The 18,369-nt window shown below is 43.8% G+C and overlaps 1 protein-coding gene across 4 annotated transcripts; it reads right to left on the reverse strand.

Annotated features, from left to right (window-relative positions):
- Positions 1-29: 29 nt before the first annotated feature.
- Positions 30-18,208, reverse strand: fam113 (family with sequence similarity 113). Of its 4 annotated transcripts, none has more exons than XM_031832133.1 (13): positions 17,568-18,208; positions 17,078-17,159; positions 16,638-16,717; positions 15,962-16,042; positions 15,658-15,809; positions 3,738-3,888; positions 3,267-3,513; positions 2,989-3,054; positions 2,043-2,129; positions 1,612-1,689; positions 1,253-1,392; positions 797-962; positions 30-532 (listed from the first exon to the last, which is right to left on the reverse strand). In XM_031832133.1, the coding sequence occupies exons 1-13, from the start codon at positions 17,568-17,570 to the stop codon at positions 393-395; spliced, it is 1,473 nt and encodes a 490-aa protein (XP_031687993.1). In that variant the 5' UTR covers positions 17,571-18,208; the 3' UTR covers positions 30-392. The 4 variants fall into 4 exon arrangements, with proteins under 4 accessions (XP_031687993.1, XP_020346838.1, XP_031687992.1 ...); XM_020491249.2 differs by having other exon boundaries at positions 2,031-2,129; positions 17,568-18,207; XM_031832132.1 differs by lacking the exon at positions 17,568-18,208 and adding an exon at positions 17,328-17,537 and having other exon boundaries at positions 2,031-2,129.
- Positions 18,209-18,369: the final 161 nt, after the last annotated feature.

Genomic DNA, 18,369 nt, shown 5'->3' on the forward strand with positions numbered 1-18,369 from the left:
ACACAAGGAGACTCCATGACAACTAAACATTAAATCAGTGTAATTTTATTGTAACATTTTTCCAGTATGCCTAAACATACAGCCAACCCCCACGAGGACAAGAAAATACTAAGATATAGACTGACAGAATGTCACAGCCTTTCAGCCTCAAAATAGTAAAAAATAAAAACACCTTCTTGAGCAGAAGACAACACAGCCCTCTAGGAATGTAGTTGTGAGGCAAGAGCAAATGACAGAATTATGAAATAACTTTGAGCAAGTACAGTGAGTTTGAACACTATATACATGTGCCACTCCCTCCTTAGGGCCAGGAGTTTCCCCCCCTAATCCAACCAGGAAAAGCTCTGTCCTAGTTTGCAAAGAGCTACATGGCCTGTATAAGAACTTTCCAGTCAGTATCTCTGGCATGTGTATGGGGCGTAGTGCTTCCTGGGTTGTTTCTTCCTCATCACATACTTGTTCTCAGGACGGCGAGGGACGTAGGGTCTGGGGTGGTAGGCCTCATTATGCTGCACCGGCCTGGAGTGTCCAGCTGGAAGAGAGAAAATGGAGAGTGCTAAACAGTAATTTATAGCCCAATCACCCCAGGATTGATACAATTCTTGGCTACAGAGCAGAGGCTCTACTTGTAAATTCATTTTGCATCAAGCAAGGGAGGAGAGACTTCACAATGGAATCTAGAGGGATAGGTACAAAGAATTACACTTCATGGCTGTGTCCAAAATCTGTCTTGCCTACTATGGCCAGTGTCAGAGGTCCCATGATTAAACTACTGTGTGCACGCGTTTCAACTTACTACTGTTCCGGACCATCCTGTTATTTTCACTGCATCTGTTGTTCAGTGAGTGTCTGACTGGGGGATGTCTGTGATGCACTGGGGCAGTCGGCCGTCTGTTGACCGGTCTGTTGGCTTGGTTCTCCTCGAAGCCGAAGTAGCCAGCGCCGAACTTGGGGAGCGCGTCCTCATAGAATCAAGTCAAATTGTGTGTCTTCATTGTTAAATTGTGACTTGACAATTTAAAAGTGCATTTAGAATCGCAACACTTCAATAAAAATAAATAAAATGGAAGAAATAAAAGCAAACAAAAGGCAATCAAATCACAGATTAAAGGCCAAGCTAAAACGGTGGAGTTTCAGCCTCACCACTTTTAAAGTGGTCATAACTTCAAGCAACATACCAGTATCTACATGAGAAAACGGGAAATAGTGGTGAAGTGTCCCTTTAAAACCCTCAATGATGTTTGCCCCTTACCTCGTAGAACTGTTCTCCGCAGTCATTGTATTTCCCTTCCAGAGGCCTGTAGGGTTCATCCGAAGCAGGTCTGTAGGGTTCATCCAAAGCTGGTCTGTAGGGCTCAAGGCCCGAGTCCTCAGCAGGATGCCATCCTAGAGCTAAAAAAGAAAAATAAATGTTGTTCAGTTTAATGTACGTAAGCTATCCTTCCATAGATCTGAAGGACAGAGTCAAATGCAGGCTGCCACCTTTAGAGATACAGGACACGAGCAGACTGATGTTGCAGTTGAATTAAAGAATACAGAATTGTTCTTCCCAGAAAGGTTTCACAAGAGCTGTATTATGAAGTTGTCATTATACAAATATCAGATTCATACCTGCTGAATTGGGAGTGAAATAGTTTGCCTGAGGCTCGTATCCGTCATAGTGTCCAAACCTCTCCGTTGCCCAGGCAACTGGTGAATTACATCGCAGGGTCAGTACACATTATACATACATTTGTCTCCACTCACCGAAAGATTCCTTAGGATCCAAACCCTCCCATAACCTGTGGTCATGAATCATTACGCAGTTGTGGGACTTGTGAATTAATTGGTTACTCAGGTGCTGTGCACAGAGGGACAGGTGTGAAGGAGGCAAGTCAAGTAGGTGTGAAGGAGGCAAGTCAAGTAGGTGTGAAGGAGGCAAGTCAAGTGGGTGTGAATGACAGCAGCCTTTTTAAAGTGGCATTAGGTGAAGATGCAGGTTAAACTCCACAGTAGTCAAGTGAACCAGGCAGTCAAGTCAATCACTTTACCACTGCAGTGACCTGGGTTCATCATCCTGGGGTCTGTTCTCCTGAAATGAGGCTCTGGTGGGTAGTGCCAGGTGTGTAGCAATGAGGGAATAACACCAACTCCAAAGCAAATCAGGGGGAGAAAAATAGGTTTATTTGAGAAGGACAAATCATAGATGTTATGCTGGGAGGTAGATGTTCAGTCTCCCCTGTCCTCAGTTTTTGTCCACAGAACAAAAGGAACAGGATGCCATTTATAATCCCCCCCACCCTAGCCTGGGGTTGACCAATCAGAATGCTACTTAATATAATGTTTACATACCCTACATTATTTCTCATATGTATATACTATACTCTATCATCTACTGCATCTTTATGTAATACATGTGCCACTTTAAACTATGCCACTTTGTTTACATACTCATCTCATATGTATATACTGTACTCGATACCATCTACTGCATCTTGCCTATGCCGCTCTGTACCATCACTCATTCATATATCTTTATGTACATATTCTTTGTCCCTTTACACTTGTGTATAAGGTAGTAGTTTTGTAATTGTTAGCTAGATTACTCGTTGGTTATTACTGCATTGTCGGAACTAGAAGCACAAGCATTTCCCTACACTCGCATTAACATCTGCTAACCATGTGTATGTGACAAATACAATTTGATTTGAGAAGTCTTTGCAGTACAACTGGGCCAATGGCCAAATAAGTATCCTGCTCCAGACTCAATGTACAGACTGTAGCACACGTAGCTCTGAGTTAAAGAGTGACATTCCACAGATTCTAAACAGATGTTGAACTGAAACCCAACTCCTATTTACAATTCCCCATTAGTACTCTAGTTTTTACTCTTCTCATCCTCTGTGTTGTGTATTTATCTTCAAAATATTCTTATAACCTCAACGTCACAATAACCTGGCATGGTAAAACTGTACTGACCAATACAGTGAGGAGGAAGCCACCACTTACCTGTGTTCTTGGTCATGGTTTTTGTGCAGGCTTTGAGCTGCTGCTGCTCTGAATGATCAATGTGCTCTACAGGGAGAAGAATACCAGTCTTTCAACTGACAGTCAAATTCAAAAACAGACAGGTGATGTGTGTATGTATATTTCTTATACTGTATGTGTGTGGTGTTCTAACTAACGGTGGTGAGAGGACAGTGTAGCACAAACCCCCAGACCTGTGCAGTAGCAGTAAGGATGTGATGCATCAGTGAGCTAGAGAGTTCCAGTGTGTGTGTACTAACCAATCGTAGTGGCAGGACAGTGCAGCACCACTCCCCAGGCCTCTGCAGCATGTTGCAGCAGTAAGGTGGTGATGCGTCGGTGGGCCAGAGAGTTCCAGTGGACCCCATCCTTCATGCGGTGCTCAAGCGAGAAGCGGAACTGGAAGTGAAGGTCCAGGACGTCAAGGCCGTAGGCGTCGGCCATTTTGCTGCTGTAGAAGTTGGCCTGGATCACGTCATAGCACAGCGTTGGGCCCCTGTGCTCTATCTGGTTGGGAGACATTAAAAGGGGAAGCTATAATAGTTCTTTAGCCATTATTGTTGTGCACTGTACATCATTTATTATAATTGATAAATTACTGGGTCACATTAAATAGGAGCACACATTCTTAAAGCAGAAAGCCAAAAATAAGCATTCAAGTTTGGGTAGTAAATCAAGATGGTTCCAAATCCGCGCTTATTGAACACGACCCGGCCTCGTCATCCATCTACCTCAGGAACGAAGAAGCCCCCTACGATCCTCTTCCCCAGGGGCATGGTCATGTTCCACATGACCAGACATTCAGGAGGCAGGATGGAGTTCATCTTGTCAAAGAGCTTATGAAGGTTCTCCTGGTACTCATCGTGCCATTTAGGGTTATACCTGGGCGACAAGACCAGGGACAAACTGGTGAGGGCCCTAAAAAAGTTCAATGTTGTTTAAATGTGCACACAAAAAAGTTGTATAATGCAAGAAAATGTGTCTATTTTCAGGATGAAGTTGTCACAATACCATCATTTTGCTCAAGATCGCAATACAGAGTAGTATCGGGATACCCAAGGGGTTAGCCCTGCCCCTCCCAGAACGCATGTTCCCGTTTTGGATACATTCTGCACAAAAACCTGTCCCTGATAGTTACACCTCTACACAATACAACAAATTGAATTTAACTTCACAGTTCAGTGTTCCCCTAGGATATTTTTCATCAGCAGCAAAGTTGGCATGGGGGAGTGGCGGGGCGTAGTAGTGGCTGTGGACAATAGAGCGGTTTCTGACTGTAGATTATATAGGCCCTCTTGGCCGCAGAGAAAATGTTGCTGTTTTAAACCTAATTTCCTGCAATTCTATACATTTTGCCATGTTGTTATGCCATCAGACTGACTCATAAAAATAACACACACAAACAAACTCAGCAAAAAAAGAAAAGAAAAAAGTTTACTTTCAGCAAACTTAACATGTTTAAATATTTGTATGAACATAACAAGATTCAACAACTAAGTCATAAACTGAACAAGTTCCACAGACATGTGACTAACACAAATGGAATGTGTCCCTGAATAAAGGGGTGGTCAAAATCAAAAGTAACAGTCATTATCTGGTGTGGCTACGAGCTGCATTAAGTACTGCATTGCATCTCCTCCTCATGGACTGCACCAGATTTGCCATTTCCTACTGTGAGCTGTTACCCCACTCTTCCATCAAAGGCACCTGCAAGTTCTGACATTTCTGTGGGGAATGGCCCTATCCCTCACCCTTCAATCCAAAAGGTCCCAGACGTGCTCAATGGAATTGAGATCTGGGCTCTTAGCTGGCCATGGCAGAACACTGACATTCCTCTCTTGCAGGAAATCACGCACGGAACGAGCAGTATGGCTGGTGGCATTGTCATGCTGGAGGGTCATGTCAGGATGAGCCTGCAGGAAGGGTACCACATGAGGGAGGAGGATGTCTTCCCTGTAACACACAGCGTTGACATTGCCTGCAATGACAACAAGCTCAGTCCGATGATGCTCTGACACACCACCCCAGACCATGACGGACCCTCCACCTCCAAATCGATCGCACTCCAGAGTACAGGCCTCGGTGTAACGCTCATTCCGTCGATGATAAACGAGAATCCAACTATCACCCCTGGTGAGACAAAACTGCGACTCGTCAGCGATGAGCACTTTTTGCCAGTCCTGTCTGGTCCAGGAACGGTGGGTTTGTGCCCATAGGCGACGTTGTTGCCGGTGAAGTCTGGTGAGGACCTGCCTTACAACAGGCCTACAAGCCCTCAGTTCAGCCTAATGCGGATAGTCTGAGCACTGATGGAGGGATTGTGCGTTCCTGGTGTAACTTGGGTAGTTGTTGTTGCCATCCTGTACCTGTCCCGCAGGTGTGATGTTCAGATCCTGTGCAGGTGTTGTTGCACGTGATCTGCCACTGCCAGGACGATTAGCTGTCCGTTCTGTCTCCCTGTAGAGCTGTCTTAGGCATCTCACAGTATGGACATGGCAATTTATTGCCCTGTCCTCATGCCTCCTTGCAGCATGCCTAAGGAACGTTCACGCAGATGAGTAGGGACCCTGGGTATCTTTCTTTTGGTGTTTTTAAGAGTCAGTAGAAAGGCCTCTTTAGTGTCCTAAGTTTTCATAACTGTGACCTAAATTAATATAGGGGAAACACTGAACTTTTTACTGTATAATAGAAAAGGCTATTGCAGAAAATAGCTGATTTGCACATATCCAAAGGCCTACATGTGGGCAGGAGGAATGTAGTAAGTAATATAAACGCATAATGATCTGCCTTTTCATTAAGGATGGCGGGGGACCCCACATCTTTAGCCTACTCTTCACACAACTTTACACACAGCCTACACACGCTCCCTCTCTCTCACACACATCCATTTTCTCTCTCACACACACACACACACACACACTGCTCCCTAAAGTTAGGCACCAAACAGAATAAGGAACACCAGAAAAATATGGATTTTGGATTCAGATTTAGCTTAGAATTACATTGATTAGGCATACACTTCCTACTTTTGAGGCACTACTATGAGTAGGCCAACTATCCCTTTTTCTTTTTGCCATCCAAATGTGTGCATCACCAAGGGGTACCATGTTAGCTAGCAAGCCAGGCAACATGACTAAACATGGTCGTGTGTTATCAAACCAAAAACCTCACAGACCATGAGTAATTTAAAAAAAACGGCCCGCGACATGGTTTATAAAATGATATAACATATGCGCCAATTCGCGGTAGAATGGGATTTGGGCTAGAAACTTGCGGTTATCAGTGATGTTAAGGCACAAGCATGACTGTCACTGTGCTCCGTTATTCCTCTATAGCAGTGACAGCGAAGACTAGTCAGACTGGAGAACTTGTTCTTACAGGCGAAATGAAAAGGTATCTATCTACGTATCCACTTCACTCACGTTGCAAGCCACTCCAATAATTAATCAAAATGTAGTAACAGTGAAAATGTGCTTATGTCATCGGTCCAAACAAGAAAAACATTAGGCCATTTTTATGCCCAAAATTATCAGATGCTAAATGCTTTTCCACATAATTCAAAATGTGATTATATTTCCAAGTACGATACATTTGTTCACATTTTCATGTCTTTAAATCCATAATATCAAAAAACAAGTTGCTTATAGTTGGAACTAGCCTAAAAACGTCCAAAAAGCACTTGTCTCATCATTTGTTATGTGGGTGGGGCTATATCTGTAGTCCCATCTCATTTACCATATGCATATCCTGTCCAACCTAGCTTTCAAAATAAGAGTTGAGCGTTTGTTGTGAAAGCAAAGGACCATGATTTGGCAAGCTTAGGCTACAAGTGTATGACCTTAAAAGGTGGTTGTGTGTTTTAAGCCGTAGATATAATACCAAGGTTTTAAGCATTCTATTCCATTTCGGTTAGTGGGCCAAATACCTTCCCCTTGCAGCCACTCAATTGCGTCAACTTTCTGGTCAGAAAAAGTTCACGTTAATCCACTGAGGCAAAAAAGGACAACGTCTATAACCTGTCAAAAATTCCCCTAAAGGGGATATACAGTATCTATTGCCAACTGAACAGAGGAGTTGTCCATTTCAGCACCACAGAGCTCCGCTATAGGCGTACCAGTGTCAAAGAGTGGAGATGCAGGAGATGCGCTGTCCGTTAAGCTGTGCTGAATAAGGCCAGGCGTGGCCTCGGCTCCCTTTAAAAACGTGGAGTTTTCCTTTGTAGTCTAGGCCTACTTCCTGATTTCTCCATTTGTTCAGTCAAGTTTCTTCGCTCCCTTGATTAGTGTAACCAATCCTTTGATTTACGCCTTTTATTTCCACTTTTGTCCTGCATTTGCTTTCGCTGAGTAGCCGTTATGGCGTTTGATGTCGGCCTTATTGTGCTTTGTAGCCACTATTCAGTGGCATTAACATGTGTAATTCAGTTAAGAAAAAAGCTGCAAATGGGGAGTTGAAAATGGGAAGGGATGGCCAGAAAAGCATTTTGCGGAAAGATTTGATCTCATGGTCCATCTCATATGCCCGTTTTCAAATGTGCCCATTTATTTATTGTTTGCTTATAGGCCCTACAGAAACAATTTAATCTGTCAATGTTTTAATTGTGTCTGTACTCTAGAAAATGAATAGGCCTCCATTAGAATTGGCTACTTCTTGGCTGTTTTAACTGTTATAAATACCACCTCAGTCACCGGCTTCATCAATAAGTGCATTGACGATGTCATCCCCACAGTGATCGTACGTACATATCCTAACCAGAACCCATGGATTACAGGCAACATCTGCATCGAGCTGATGGGTTTGGATTTCCGAGCTTTAACCATTATTAATCATTAGTTATAATAGAGACATGAGGGGTGCCATAGCAGAGGGTCAAGGTCAGGTCATGTTAAGGGAACCGTTTATTGCCCGTATCACTTAGTTTCCTGCCAAGCAATAAATATGCAATGTTTAGCGATAAGGAGGAGACTCCACCCAAATTGGGGTATGTATACTACCACGGGTGGAACCGTGTCTGTCTGATGCAGCTGTATTGACCCTCTGGGAATAATAAACTTGGTTTAAGCTAGGGATGCACGATATAGGGGTGAACATATCGGAATTGGACGATATTAGCTAAAAATGCCAACATTGGTATCGGCCCGATGTCTAGTTCAACACCGATGTTAAAAACCGATGTCAAAGCTACCATGCATACCCATATAATGTAGGTACATGGTGCAATGACGCACGTGTAGCGCAAAATTTTACGTGGCAACACAGAATTCCTAACCTAGCACACACAATGACTGCTGTGTGAAAAGAGCAGTCAACAAGTCGAGCAGTCATTTGAAAGAGTAAGAGAATTTCAGCAAGACAACTCAAAGGTGAAATCCATTAAAGCCCTTGACAATCAACCGTTCTTTGTCGTGGATGTTGGCTTTTGCCGACTGGTCGAGCACCGGTACACACTACCAAGTGCGCTATTTTTCAGATGTTGCCCTACCAGAGTTACACAGTAATAGCGTCACTGCTATTAGCTTCACGACATACATACATAATATGGAACGCCGTTTCGGTCTTTGAGTGTCAAAAAAGATACAGTAGCACTGTCAAAGCTGTACAAAAAAAAAGTCTGCAAACAAGCAAACACCGACCATGAATGATGTGTTTACAATACCGCAACCTCTGGGATAGCTAGCTTTAGCTTGGTACCTAGCAAGCACCAATACAACCAGCCTGAAAACAATGACCAATTGAAACTGCAGTCATTTTCATTATTCTTAGCAATGATTTAGGAATCCTTGTGAGTAAGTATTAGCTAGGTTGCCACTTGTTGTTAGTCTATTGAAATTGAACTTCAGTTCATGAAAATAAATAGCTAGCCAGCTACTTAACCCTGTTGCCCAAAGCTAACATTATAAGCAGCCAGCTAGCTTCATCAGTCTAGAGAGCTTGACCGGACCGAGTAATGTGTTGTGGAGCTAGCCATAATAAGGATTAATTAATACAAATAGAATTATGCCAAACTTTGATTTTGAAGGCTAACCGCAAAGTCCACTATTGTGGCTAATCCTTATTGTGGCTAACTTCACATAGATGGGTCCGACCACCATTAATCAAATAACTGTCTTATAAATTAGGGTTATTTTAGATGACACCTAGCTATATAGTTAGCTAGCTACTGAAACAGTTGTCATTTTGCTATGTTTTTGGTGAAGAACATTGTTTGCATCCATAAGCTAGCTAGCATTTCTTTTTAAATGACCAGCCCTGCAGGTGCCCGAGACAACTTTACCAGCTTCATAGCACAAGTATCGATGAATCGTTTTAACATATGAAATACGAGGGAAAGTGTAATAACTACGTAACAAATAAACTAACCTATTAAATTATGTGATGTCATATTATGTTGTATTCAGGTCCTGATTGGTCAAATAGTGTTACTTAACATGTCAAATAGTAGTGGTATTTGACGTGTATCTTTTTTGACACGCAAAAACAAACGCCGTTCAATAGAAATCCTGGTTGAGAATGAAATGGCTGAACAAAACAGCACAGCAAGTAAGTGAAAGAAATCGGTTTTACTGGTAATGGGGAGAAAAAGTAAATGCCAACAAAATAACTTTTTGGTCAGTGTGGTGTGTGTGTGTGTGGGTATAACCTTCATTTAACTAAGACAGTTTTACAATGATGGCCCGGACGACGCTGGGCCAATTGTGCGCCGCTCTATGGGACTCCCAATCACGGCCGGATGTGATACAGCCTGGATTTGAACCAGGGACTGTAGTTACGCCTCTTGCACCGAGATGCAGTGCCTTAGACCGCTGCGTCCGTGTGCCTGTTAGTTAACTGTACTAGAATGCTTAAAAGGCCACTAACATTTTTAATATCGGTTATCAGTATTGTTTTTTTGGGCAAGGAAAATATTGGATTTCGGTATCAGACAAAAAAATGTCATATCGGTGCATCACTAGTTTAAGCTTTCAAGGTGTCCGTCAAGTTCTTACTCTGATAAATAGAACCTAACAGAGCTAAATACTAGAGCTGCCGCTTTCAAGGAGCGGGACACTAATCCGGACGCTTGTAAGCAATCCCACTATGCCCTCAGATGAACAAGCAAAGCGTCAATAAAGGATTAAGATTGAATCCTACTACACCGACTGATGCTCCTCGGATGTTGCAGGGCTTGAAAACTATTATGGGCTACAAAGGGAGACCCAGACGCGAGCTCCTCAGTGACGCGAGCCTACCAGACGAGCTGAATGCCTTTTACGCTGGCTTCGAGGTAAGCAACACTGAAGCATGCATGAGAGCACCAGCATTTCTGGACGACTGTGTGATAACGCTCTCGGTAGCCAATGTGAGCAAGACCTTTAACAGGTCAACATTCACAAAGCCGCGGGGCCAGACGGATTACCAGGACATGTACTCAAAGCATGCGCGGACCAACTGGCAAGTGTCTTCCCTGACATTTACAACCTCTCCCTGACCGAGTCTATAATTCCTACGTTTCAAGCCGACCACCATTGTCGCTGTATCCAAGGAAGCAAAGGTAACCTGCCTAAACGATTACCACCCCATAGCACTCACGTTGGTAGCCATAAAGTGCTTTGAAAGGCTGGGCATGGCTCACAACAGCATCCTCCCAGATACCCAGACCCAATCCAATTTACATACCGCCCCAACAGATCCACAATCTCTATTGCACTCCACACTGCCTTTTCCCACCTGGACGAAAGGAACACCTATGAGAATGCTGTTCACTGACTACAGCTCAGCGTGCCCAAAAAGCTCATCACTAAGCTAAGGACCCTGGGACTAAACACCTCCCTCTGCAACTGGATCCTGGCCTTCCTGACGGGCCACCCTCAGGTGGTAAGGGTAGGCAACAACACGTCTGCCACGCTGATCCTCAACACTGGAGCCCCTCAGGGGTGTGTACTTAGTCCCCTCCTGTACTCCCCGTTAACCCACGACTGTGTGGCCAAACACGACTCCAACACCGTTAAGTTTGTTGATGACAACAGTGGTATGCCTGATCACCGAAAACGATGAGAGAGCCTATAGGGAGGTCAGAGACCTGGCAGTGTGGTGCCAGAACAACAACCTCTCCCTCAATGTGAGCAAGACAAAGGAGTTGATCATGGACTACAGGAAAAGGTGAGCTGAACACGTTCCCATTCACATCGACAGGGCTGTAGTGGAGCGGGTCGAGAGTTAAGTTCCTTGGTGTCCACACATGGTCCAAACATACAAAGACAGTCGTTAAGAGGGCACGACAACACCTTTTCCCCCTCAGGAGACTGAAAAGAATTGGCATGGGTACCCAGATCCTAAAAGTTCTACAGCTGCACCATCGAGAGCATCCTGATAGGTTGCATCACCGCCTGATATGGCAACTGCTCAGCATCTGACCATAAGGCACTAGTGGATGGTGCGTACGGCCCAGTACATCACTGGGGCCAAGCTTCTTGCCATCCAGGACCTATATACACTGCTCAAAAAAGTAAAGGGAACACGTAAACAACACAATGTAACTCCAAGTCAATCACACTTCTGTGAAATCAAACTGTCCACTTAGGAAGCAACACTGATTGACAATACATTTCACATGCTGTTGTGCAAATGGAATAGACAACAGGTGGAAATTATAGGCAATTAGCAAGACACCCCCTATAAAAGGAGTGGTTCTGCAGGTGGGGACCACAGACCACTTCTCAGTTCCTATGATTCTTGGTTGATGTTTTGGTCACTTTTGAATGCTGGCGGTGCTTTCACTCTAGTGGTAGCATGAGACGGTGTCTACAACCCACACAAGTGGCTCAGGTAGTGCAGCTCATCCAGGATGGCACATCAATCCGAGCTGTGGCAAGAAGATTTGCTGTGTCTGTCAGCGTAGTGTCCAGAGCATGGAGGCGCTACCAGGAGACAGGCCAGTACATCAGGAGACGTGGAGGAGGCCGTAGGAGGGCAACAACCCAGCAGCAGGACCGCTACCTCCGCCTTTGTGCAAGGAGGAGCAGGAGGAGCACTGCCAGAGCCCTGCAAAATGACTTCCAGCAGGCCACAAATGTGCACGTGTCTGCTCAAACGGTCAGAAACAGACTCCATGAGGGTGGTATGAAGGCCCGACGTCCACAGGTGGGGGTTATGCTTACAGCCCAACACCGTGCAGGATGTTTTTCATTTGCTAGAGAACACCAAGATTGGCAAATTCGCCACTGGCGCCCTGTGCTCTTCACAGATGAAAGCAGGTTCACACTGAGCACATGTGACAGTTTGGAGACGCTGTGGAGAACGTTCTGCTGCCTGCAACATCCTCCAGCATGACCGGTTTGGCGGTGGGTCAGTCATGGTGTGGGGTGGCATTTCTTTGGGGGGGCCGCACAGCCCTCCATGTGCTCGCCAGAGGTAGTCTGACTGCCATTAGGTACCGAGATGAGATCCTCAGACCCCTTGTGAGATCATATTCTGGTGCGGTTGGCCCTGGGTTCCTCCTAATGCAAGACAATGCTAGACCTCATGTGGCTGGAGTGTCAGCAGTTCCTGCAAGAGGAAGGCATTGATGCTATGGACTGGTCCACCCGTTCTCTAGACCTGAATCCAATTGAGCACATCTGGGACATCATGTCTCGCTCCATCCACCAAAGCCACGTTGCACCACAGACTGTCCAGGAGTTGGCGGATGCTTTAGTCCAGGTCTGGGAGGAGATCCCTCAGGAGACCATCCGCCACCTCATCAGGAGCATGCCCAGACATTGTAGCGAGGTCATACAGGCACGTGGAGGCCACACACACTACTGAGCCTCATTTTGACTTGTTTTAAGGTTTTCCACTTTAATTTTGAGTGTGACTCCAAATCCAGAACTCCATGGGTTGATAAATTTGATTTCCATTGATAATTTGTGTGATTGTTGTCAGCACATTCAACTATGTAAAGAAAAAAATATTTCATTCAGATCTAGGATGTGTTATTTTAGTGTTCCCTTTATCTTTGTGAGCAGTGTACTAGGCAGTGTCCAATTACCCAAGTTATAGACTGTTTTCTCTGCTACCGCACGGCAAGCGGTACCGGAGTGCGAAGTCTAGGACCAAAAGGCTCCTTAACAGCTTCTACCCCCAAGCCATAAGACGATTTACATTGACGACACCACCCCAAACCCATTTGATTTGTACACTGCTGCTACTCACTGTTCATCATCTATGCAGTCACTTCACCCCTACCTCCATGTACAAATTACCCTGACTAACCTGTACGCCCTCACATTGACTTGGTACCAGTACCCTGTATTTAGCCTCGTTATTGTTATTTTATTGTGTTACTTATTTTTTACATGAACTTATTTGGTAAACATTTCCTTAACTCTTCCTTGACCTGCACTGTTGGTTAAGGGCCTGTAAGTAAGACTATGAATGACAGACTTGCTTTGGCTTCATTATATAGGGCGGCTCTACCGTGCCTTTCCAAAGCACAAAAACCAGGCAGATACAACAAAATACAGCGAAATATAAAAGTGGCCTACTGGATGTAAGAGGGGGACACTTCTTTTGAGCCTAAATTAAGAAAATCGGCATAAGATTGGCATAGGTTTTCCGCATGTTATGTAGATCACATGTAGCTAAGAATCCTTAGTGTAATATATACTGTGCATTCAGAAAGTATTCAGACCCCTTGACCTTTTCTACATTTTGTTACATCACAGCCTGATTCTGAAATTGATTAAACCCCCCCCCCCCCAATCCACACATAATACCCCATAATGTCAAAGCGAGCAGTATATTTTGCAAATGTATAAAAAAAATATATATATATCTTATTTACATACGTATTCAGACCCTTTGCTATGAGACTCAAATCGAGCTCAGGTGCATCCTGTTTCCATTGATCATCCTTGAAATGTTTCTACAACTTGATTGGAGTCCACCTGTGGTTAATTCAATTGATTGGACATGATTTGTAAAGGCACACACCTGTCTATATAAAAAGGTCCCACAGTTGACAGTGCATGTCAGAGCAAAAACCAAGTCATGAGGGCGAAGGAATTGTCCTCTTGCAGTCCGAGACAGGATTGTGTCTAGGCACAGATCTGGGGAAGGGTACCAGCATTGAAGGTCCCCAAGAACACAGTGGCCTCCATCATTCTTAAATGGAAGAAGTTTGGAACCATCAAGACTCTTCCAAGAGCTGGCCACCCGGCCAACCTGAGCAGTCGGGGGAGAAAGGCCTTGGTCAGGGAGGTAACCAAGAACCCGATGGTCACTGGAGAAGGTTGTCCCTCTGGAAAGATTATCCCATCTCTGCAGCTCTCCATCAATCAGGCCTTTGTGGTAGAGTGGCCAGAGAGAAGCCACTCCGCAGTAAAAGACATGACAGCCCACTTGGAGTTTGCACCTAAAGGACTCTCAGACCATGATAACAAGATTCTCTGGTCTGATGAAACCAAGATTGAACTCTTTGGCCTGAATCCAAGCGTCATGTCTGGATGAAACCTGGCACCATCCCTAAAGTGACGCATGGTGGTGGCAGCATCATGATGTGGGGATTTTTTCAGCAGCAGGGACTGGGAAACTAGTCAGGATCAAGGGAAAGATTAACAGGGTAAAGGACAGAGATCTGTCCTTTGGACAACGACCCTAAGCACACAGCCCAGACAACACAGGAGTGGCTTCGGGACAAGTCTCTGAATGTCCCTGGGCAGCCCAGCCAGAGCCCGGAATTGAACCCGATCGAACATCACTGGAGAGACTTCAAAATAGCTGTGCAGCGATACTCCCCATCCAACCCAACAGAGCTTGAGGATCTGAAGAGAAAAATGGGAGAAACTCACCAAATACAGGTGTGCCAAGCTTGTAGCGTCATACCCAAGAAGACTTGAGGCTGTAATCGCTGCCAAAGGTGCTTCAACAAAGTACTGAGTAAAGGGTCTGAATACTTTTGTAAATGTAATATCAACAATTTTTTTTAAAGGTTTTGTCATTATGGGGTAGATTCAGGTGGGGAAAACTATTAAATACATTTTAAAAGAAGGCTGTAACGTCACAAAATGTGGAAAAATTCAAGGGTCTGAATATCTTCCGAATGCAATAGCCTAAAGCTATGACTGTAGCAGCCAGCCCTCAAGGAGGCAATGCAAAGTCAACCGCCACAGCAAAAACATTTTTTGAAAACACTTTACCATAATAAGAAAACTAGAGTCCATTACACATCCCTACAGAACCAATAAAACCATTCAGTCTAATGGCTTATTGGTTTATTCAGCATTGGCATCTGCAACTAAAACAAAGATTTGTCGCACAATACACCAAACTCTTATTTTGATACAGAACTAGAGATTTAGCCCCACCCGCATCACCAGTAATGAGAAATGGAACCGATTCTTTATCTTCGCTCATCATTATCTACTTGTATAATGAGTGCTTTTTTGTTTTCAGTAATATGACAACTTAAACTTATTTCGGGTTTGAAGACATGAAAGGAAAACAGGAATTATCCATAAGCAGACTGTCCTCGTCTTGCCTTTTAGTTGATTGCCCCCTTTTCTTCATGGACTTTTCAGATTGAGAAGATTAACAATGTCAACACTATAAAACAGACCTAGTAGGTATCATGAATGCTTGACGGGGAAAAAAAGTGTGTGTAAAACCAGCAGACATCCTTAACAGACTGGTCACCTGGAGACGTCCCAGAGACAGGAGTTAACGATGACGACATCTGGTTTGAGACCGTCTTCAAAGTCCCTCAGGATGCTCTGCATGTAGCGCGAGTAGATCCTCGTCAGGAAGTAGAACCGCACCAGGTGGTGGTCTGAGCGGAACTGACGCACCTTAGGACGAGATAAAGGAGAAGACCGATGTCATAAGAGATCAGGGAGTGCACGTGGAAGCCAAGAGTTATAATTGTGTCAAATAGGACCATTCATTCCCAGTGCAGGTATACTTCCTAAAGAATCACCGTCTTCTCATCCTAGTGACGCACCTCACGGTATTCCGTCCCGTTGGTCATTTGACCCAGCCGTCCACCCTCCACCAGGATGTCCTGCTCGAAGCTCATCTCTCCCTGGTGATGAGGGGGAGAGGGGGTAGATTGTGAGGGGGAAGAAGCTAGAAGCCACTTTAGTCCTGGTATTATTAAATCAATCATGGATCTTTTAATTTTTTAGGACACATTGAAAGCAAAGCTGCAAAAATATTACAATAGAGAGATAGAATGTTTCTACAGTAGGGTTGGACAACATGGTCAAAATATCATATCAATGTTTTTCTTATTTTTTACAGTATGGTGTTATGATAGTATTTTATGTTTCTGAATAATACAAGTTATCTATTTTATGAGTAGTGCATGACCCTAGGATGGCAACTAATGCATTCTAAATGGTTTTAATGTGCTTTCTCCAATCAAATGTTGTATTTGTATAAAAACACTCAACCAAACTATGACAAAACTGACAGTGAAGTTTTCATTTATTTAGCACTGTATGATAATACCTTTATAGACAGTATTGTAAAAATCCATACCGGTATGTGGATCCATACCGTTATATCTTAAAAAGACAATATATCACCCAGACTTAATCTATAGATCAAATTTCTTTCTAGAAATGTTGCATGGGATATCTCACTTTCACCTACCAAATCTGTGAGTCAAGGTTTACCTTACTCTTGAGCTGAGCCAAGCTGAGATATTTGTCCTTTTGCAGCAGAAGCACAATGTCCTTATACACTGAGCGCTGAACTGTGGAGAACACAAATTATGGACATTGACTGACAACGTAAGTTCAGTTGGCAATTTGTCATCCAAAGGGTGCACTGCACATTCAATTTGATAACCACAGGCAAGCACTCAAATTCAAATCTGGACCCCGGAAGCCAGTTCTACTGCTTTGTTTGTTAGTGTTTATTTGTTTCCCTCTAAATCAGGCAATGATTTAGGCCTGGGACACTAGGTGGGTGCAATTCATTAACAGGTTGAACACAAAAAAAACTGCAGTATCCAGACGTCGTTGGGTAAGATATGATATCCCTGGGCTAGGGCTTCTTGGGCCTGGAGCTATGCAAGACTGTACAAACCAATGTATGTCAGTGGTTCACTTACTCGAGTCCCCCAGGACAACAACAAACTTGTTGTGTAAGAGCTGGCTGGCTTGCTGCTGGCTCACAGCCTTCATGTTCTCCCTCTGTTCATTAAAGTACAGATTAGGTTCCCAATATTTATAGGAGTGCCTATCAGACTTTAATTTTAAATTGTGTGAGCACTGATTGGATAACAGAGGTTCAGAGGACAGAGTAGCAATTATATAGTTAGTGGTGTGTTCATAGACATTGCTGGGAAGTAGCCTACTCACTTCAATAGTCACCAATGCATGGGGTCCAATTGTTGCAGATTCCACATAAAGCTAACACACATTGCTAAGCAGGCCAAAAGGCTATCTGGTAACTCATTGCAACTATTTCAGACTGTTATTAACAAGGATGTTAAATCATTGATAATGTCTCAGGTTAGCTCTGGTTCAAGGCGTTCGTGCTCGTTCCTCACGGACACTAACGCACTGGACCAGAGCTATCAACCAGATCACCATACTTACCATGATTGGTTGAACTTTAATTATCTTGATTTAGGTATTAAAATTAATAAATGTAGGCAGGTGGTTGAAGTCAAACCTCTTAACCAGGACGCCCCTGATCTGAATAATCGAGTTATTGTCCAAATGATCCAATTATTAGTTGGCTGCTGCTACTACAATTAGCTAGTAACGTTAGCAAACCCGTTGAGTTTTTGGAGCGAAAAAAATAATACGGTTTGCTGGTAACTTGATTTTCCAGAGCGGTTTGGTTAAATATGCAGTTTTTGTACGTGATTCTTTCGCCACAACAATCCTCGTCTGATTTTATTGAACATATGACTAGTCATTCGCACGCGAATTACTTGCAACACCAATTTGCACCTGTATTGCTAGCCAGTAGTAGCCAGCTAGCAAGACAGGGAATGAGAAGTCCAATTCCACCTGCATTGCGAGAAAGCCATCAACATAAATGTATTTTCAATTAGCATTAGACGCACGTTAGACGATAAATTCTATATGGTTTGATAAAAAACTGTAATAATTTTGCATCGAAATGTGGCTAATCTCTGGGTCCGATGACTTCCATCTATCTGCAAACCCTTCGCGCCGTGAAATTTGATTTGTGAACTTGGCGGAGCGGGCGTCGAGTTTATTATGACAAGTCGTAAAGAGCGCTCATCGGTCGTAATGACCAACTTTGTCCAGCAGATGGTAGTAAATTAAAGTCACTGTGATCATAACGAGATGATTAACAGTATCATTGCCATTGGACTCATTGATCAAACAAACATGCAGCTATTTTTTTAGATGCAGTTTGATCTCC

This window comes from Oncorhynchus kisutch, linkage group LG9, assembly GCF_002021735.2.
Source record: "Oncorhynchus kisutch isolate 150728-3 linkage group LG9, Okis_V2, whole genome shotgun sequence".
Taxonomy (NCBI): Eukaryota; Metazoa; Chordata; class Actinopteri; order Salmoniformes; family Salmonidae; genus Oncorhynchus; species Oncorhynchus kisutch.

Excerpts from the sequence above, each read along its gene's own strand:
- fam113 (XM_020491249.2), bottom strand. Across the intron at positions 16,043-16,637 it reads TGGCTCAGCTCAAGAGTAAG|GGAGAGATGAGCTTCGAGCA; the intron begins GTAAACCTTGAC and ends CCTCATCACCAG. Across the intron at positions 3,055-3,266 it reads CTGTCCTGCCACTACGATTG|AGCACATTGATCATTCAGAG; the intron begins GTTAGTACACAC and ends TTCTCCCTGTAG.